The following is a 6,000-nucleotide window of genomic DNA, read 5'->3' as shown; positions in this document are numbered from 1 at the left end:
TGCATAAGAATGAAACTGGACCACTTTCTTACACCATACACAAAAATAAATTCAAAATGCATGAAAGACATAAATGTGAGACAGGAAACCATCAAAATCCTAGAGAGAAACCTCCACATGCAGCAACCTCTTTGACATTGGCCATAGCAACTTCTTACTGGACATGTCTCTGGAGGCAAGGGAAACAAAAAGCAAAAATGAACTATTGGGACTTCATCAAGATAAAAATCTTCTGCACAGTGATGGAAATAATCAACAAAACTAAAAGGGAAACTACAAAAAGGGGGAAGATACTTGCAAATGACATATCTGATAAAGGGTTAGTATCTAAAATCTATAAAGAACTTATAAAAATTCAACACCCAAAAAACAAATAATCCAGTTAAAAAATGGACAGAAGACATGAAGAGACATTTTTCCAAAGAAGACCTCCAGATGGCTAACAGACACATGGGAAGATGCTCAACATTACTCATCATCAGGGAAATACAAATCAAAACTACAATGAGATACCACCTCCCACCTGTCAGAATGGCTAAATATAACTACACAGGAAACAACAGATGTTGACCAGGATGCAGAGAGAGGGGAACTCTCTTACACTGTTGATGGGAATGTAAACTGGGACAGCCACTCCAGAAAACAGTATGGAGTTTCCTCAAAAAGTTAAAAATAGAACTATCCTATAACCCAGCAATTGCACTACTAGGTATTTACCCAACAGATACAAAAATACTGATTCAAAGGGATGCATGTACCCTGATGTTTATAGCAGCATTATCAACAATAGCCAAATTATGGAAAGAGCCCAAATGTCCACCAACTGATGAATGAATAAAGTAGTTGTGGTATATGTAAACAATGGAGTATTACTCAGCCATAAAAAAGAATGAATCTTGCCTTTTGCAATGACATGGATGGAGCTAGAGAATATTATGCTGAGCAAAATAAGTCAGTCGGAGAAAGACAAATGTCCTATGGTTTCACTCATATATGGAATTTAAGAAATGTAACAGATGAACAAAGGGGAAAGAAAAGAGAGAGAGAGGTAAACCATAAAACAGACTTCTAACTATAGAGAACAAACTGAGGGTGCTGGAGAGGAGGTGGGCAGGGGGATGGGTTAAGGAGGGCATTTGCTGTGATGGGCAACTGGTGTTGTATTGATGAATCACTAAATCCTACACCTGAAACTAATATTACACTGTATGCTAATCAACTGGAACTTAAATAAAAAGTTGGAAGGAAAAAAACAGGGAGTGTGTAGATTAATCTGAGAGATCTGGGAGTTATTAAAGAATTGTAATCATAGCATTAAACTAACATGGTCACATTTGTTTTTAAAAAAAGATATTTCTGGCAGCAGCTTGGAGGGAAGTTTGGAGTGAACAGAAAGGAATATTATTTTGGAAATCACAGAAATACTGGCAATGAAGAATGGTGGCATATTCTTAGGTAGTGTCAGACGGCAGAATCAGATAAACATCAAGATGAAAGAGCTGGATTCTATAAAGCTTCTTTACTGACTGGATAGGGTAGGAGTGGACTAGTGCATCTTCCTCAAGATGAAGTGATCAAATTTCTTTCTTCTGAATGTACTCTCTGTCCTTTCTGTTTAGCTCCCTCCTCCTCCACTCTAAAGTCACATAGAGCAATGGTTCTCCAAGTGTGGTCCTCAGATGAGCAGCGTTAGCATCACCAGGGAATTTATTCTAAATGCAGAGTGTTGGACATCTCCCCACAACTACTGGATGAGAAACTTCAGAGCAGGTCTAGTGATCTGTGTTCTAAGTCCTTCTGGTGATTTTGATGCACACAAAAGTTTGAGAATCACTGTCCTTGGGCATCTGGGCTTTTAGGGCTATTCATATAGTGCACTGAATTCTGAGTGTCACCACTTGCAACCTTGCACTGACAATTTCCTCCTGATGTAGGTATCTTATTGCTCTCTTGGAGCAGTAAACTCTTTGAATGTCAGGACTCTGTCTTAAGCACTTTTATATTTTTACCAGGAAGCCCAGCACTGCATACACTGTGGCTTCTCAAAAGCTGTGCCAAATGCACCCCCCACAGCCAGCCACAGTAAAATCATTTCCTTCTTATTCACCCAAGGACTTTCTGCTTATCCAGATCTTCATGCCTGATAACACACATTCCTGTTTTTTCTGAAGCCACTTTCCCAGTCCTTATTACTCATCTTGATGCTCTTTCCTATCTTGTACTCCTGCACTTACACCAAGATAGTTTATTTCCAGTTCAACATTTTTGAACAGACAGAACTCTGCCTTTACTTACAGAAATAATAGTTTGATTTTAGATAACTTGTACATAATGAAATCCTTTAAATCCTAACTTTTAAGTCAGATATAAGTTGAAACTTAGATACAAAGTTTAAGGCACAACAATCCCTTATTGTTAGCGCAAGTGGAATGTCAGTTTTGTTCTTATAGAAGGTTCTGCACTTTATGGAACCAAAATAGAAATGTAGAGGAGATAAAACCCTACAAGGGCTCAACTGGCATTTCTGCTCTTTCTCCAGAATACACGCAGAAGTTTTAGGTTATTCTACTACATATGGCAATATTATAAGAAGTTTTTATTCATTTTTTAAAATAATGAAATTTTTTCTTGCATTTCTCCAAAATCAGTATCTCTAGTTCTATGTGTATGTAGTAATAATGATTACATAGCAATACTAATAGTACTTAATAACAAGAATTTAATGAGCAATATAGGATGTTATTTTATTTTATTTTATTTTATTTTTTTTTATTTTATTTATTTATTTGGGAGAGAGAGAATGAGAGAGAGCACATGAGAGGGGGGAGGGTCAGAGGGAGAAGCAGACTCCCCGCCGAGCAGGGAGCCTGATGCGGGACTCGATCCAGGGACTCCAGGATCATGACCTGAGCTGAAGGCAGTCGCTTAACCAACTGAGCCACCCAGGCGCCCCTAGGATGTTATTTTAGATTTGTGATTTCACTTAATCTCCATAACAACACTGAGTTATTTTTTCCATTTCAAGATAAGAAAACTGAGACCTAAAGCAGTTAGCTACTCTTCCAGAAAGACACAGAAATTGACTGTGCTGGGCCTGGACTACCAGCCTGTTTGCTCTGAATCTTGGCACCTGTCTTATAGGAAAGAGAACAGCATTGCAGAAAAGGATTCTAACCCAGTCTCTATAGCTAATTTAGGGCAAGTCTCTGGGCCTCACTTTACTGCTAAGTAAAATAATGGAGTTAGATCAGATGATCAGGAAGTTTCCTTTTTAGTCTAATATCCTATGTCTCAAATCTATGAAATAAAGTTAACCAAAATGTCTTGGAATACAACATCCTATTTAAACTTATGCAATTGATCTCATTATTAATATAAATTTTTTCATTAAAATGGAAATCCCATATCTAGAAGACCAATCAGTCATAAGCCTCTATGCATCTGTCCTTCATTCAGAAAGTAATCAGATGGCATTTTGAACTCCTACAAAATTCACAGCTTATGTGCCAGGCTGAGGACTACCAGAGGGGATCGAACTAAGTTAGAGATCTTGTCTTAAAGGAACTTAGCATCTAGCAGAATACAGAAGAAATGTTCAGAAATGACAAAGTGGAAAGTGAAAGGTATCAGAAGAGAGGGTAAGCATTTATTCTATAGGTCTTCCAAGGAGAAAGAGATTATTTGAGTACTGCAGAATAGGAAAGGGGGGTTGAAAGTACAATCCAAAGAGAATGTGGATTAGGACTTGAACGATTAATAGCATTTGGATACTCTAAAACATTAAAATTGCATAATTGTATATTGAGTTACTTACAGTAAATATCAAAGATTGCTTGTTCAGACTGAAGTGTTTTCTGGCCAGATGGTCCATAATACGTCACAGAGCAGGTGAATGGCATTTGTATGTCAGTCTTGGTTGCCTTGTACTCCAGGGATGAAGTCATGGTATAGAGCTGAGTTACCGGGTCCATTTGCTTTTTAAAAATTAAGACTACCACTGAAGAAAATAAGAACACTAATGATAGCATTTTCATTGGAAAATCACAGTCCTTAGTTAAATGTCACAACACCTTGAGAAGTGGTTTTGTCCTTCTTACTGTATTTAGCAGGAGGGAAAATTGACATGTACTGAGGTAGAATGTCTTTTCAAAACCATGAAATCAGAGACACAGAAATAGAATCCTGGAATCCTATCTCCCACTCACTTTAATTAACTTCTAGAACATGCCACATACAGAAATAAATTTTCTCTGCTCTTGATTCTTCTGCATAAGGACTAAAATGATGTTTTAAAAAATCACTTAATGATTTAATGGTTACTTAAAGGAACAAAGCATAGAGCCATAGATCAAAAAGGGCAATGCATTTAGATTCAGGGCAGTCTAAGGAATGCCTAGACAAGAGAAAGTCAAAGTAGGTCATCTGAATTTATTGCCCACTTCTTACCCACCTCCTTCAAGGGGTTGCAGCACTTTTCCATTCCTGTACCATGTGATGTTGCCATCTGGATAACTGTCTTTTGAAATGCAGTCTCCCAACTGCAAAATGAAGAGGAAACATTGCTACCTTGGTTCCATCAGTGGTTGTCAATTTAAAAGCTTTGGACTCCTCAGGGTGCAGCTCTTCCAAAGATTTCCTGACCCATTCATTATCCAGGCACTGACTGGGGACTGAATACATGCTCTCTTGCATTAAAGACAATGCCTTGTACTTAAAATTATGGTCTTGCCCATTTAAAAATATGCAATAGACGCTGCCACTATTAATAAAATCACATTTGTCTAGAAGCATTACCAAATTCATTTTGACATTATTCATTTTTAGCATTAACTAAATAACATAACTACATTAACATTGACTATTCCCATGGTTCATAGATCTCAGCATGCAAGAATCATTAACGGTGTGAAAGTGGGGCTGCCTCTCTGGTTTCATACTATGTAAAGTTCAGATACATATACTTACCAAATCTATAATTCCCACCATTTTTCTTCAAATGTGTTATAACTTTAATATTTAGCATTTATCAAATAATATTATGAAGTAAAATTTAATCTGATTTAAAGAACTTTTAACTTGTTTGTATTTTTTTCTTCACAAAGGGAAATTTAGGTATTTTACTTAGTGAAAATAAGATTATTAGTCAGCTGATTGTGCCCAGATATAACCTCCAGCTTTGTCCCCTCTTGATACAACCTCTCTTCACACCTCTTTTTTTTTTTTTTTTTTTTTTTTAAAAGATTTTTTTTATTTATTTGAGAGAGAGAGAATGAGAGAGAGAGCGTGAGAGGGGGGAGCGGGAGAGGGAGAAGCAGACTCCCTGCCGAGCAGGGAGCCCGATGCGGGACTCGATCCAGGGACTCCGGGATCATGACCTGAGCCGAAGGCAGTCGCTTAACCAACTGAGCCACCCAGGCGCCCTCTTCACACCTCTTAATGTGATTGTTCAAATTTGATCTTCTCACATCTTTACTTCAACTTTTCAATAGTTTAATCTGCGAATAGAATAAAGTCCAAACTCCCTCCATGACATAAGGCTTGTCATAATCCAACTTCTCTTTACTTCTCCAGATTTATCCTTCACTGCACTCTCTTGCCTATCATCTTACCACACAAAGTTCCAGCAATGCAAATAACGTGATGTTTCCTAAAAATGCTATTCTCGTTCACATCATATTATTTCATGTTGTTGGAAAGCCTTTCTACCCTTGGTTTAGAGAAAATCGACTCATCTTTCATGACTCCATTTAATATTCAGTGCATTCAAGTAAGAAGGACTTATGCCTCCCCCCCGCCCCGGCGCCCCCCCCCCCCCCACCCTCTTCTCCTTCCGGAAATGACTATATCTTCCTCTGTGTTCCCACTCTAACTCGGGCAGACTTTCTGATTGGCACCTGCAACACTGTCAACTCCACAAGAACAAAGTCTATCTTATTTGTCCTGGCATCTGAGGCCAGGAGAAGACATTTAACATTAGGCTAAGTGAAGGCAATGAATCAA

General features: G+C 38.0%; 1 protein-coding gene across 3 annotated transcripts in view; it reads right to left on the bottom strand.

The window, feature by feature from the left end:
* ALCAM (activated leukocyte cell adhesion molecule) overlaps positions 1 to 6,000 on the bottom strand; it is a 209,857-nt gene that overhangs the window by 39,534 nt on the left and 164,323 nt on the right. For all 3 annotated transcript variants that reach the window (XM_032406458.1, XM_032406457.1, XM_032406459.1), the window contains 2 exons: positions 4,451 to 4,538; positions 3,815 to 3,997 (listed from right to left, as the gene is read on the bottom strand). In XM_032406458.1, coding sequence (XP_032262349.1) covers positions 3,815 to 3,997; positions 4,451 to 4,538 — 271 coding nt within the window. The remainder of the gene's footprint in view (positions 1 to 3,814; positions 3,998 to 4,450; positions 4,539 to 6,000) is intronic.

This window comes from Phoca vitulina, unplaced genomic scaffold (assembly GCF_004348235.1).
Source record: "Phoca vitulina isolate PV1807 unplaced genomic scaffold, GSC_HSeal_1.0 scaffold8, whole genome shotgun sequence".
NCBI classification, from domain to species: Eukaryota; Metazoa; Chordata; class Mammalia; order Carnivora; family Phocidae; genus Phoca; species Phoca vitulina.
The sequence above is the reverse complement of the archived record's forward strand: the minus strand, read 5'-3'. Positions and strand labels throughout refer to the sequence as shown.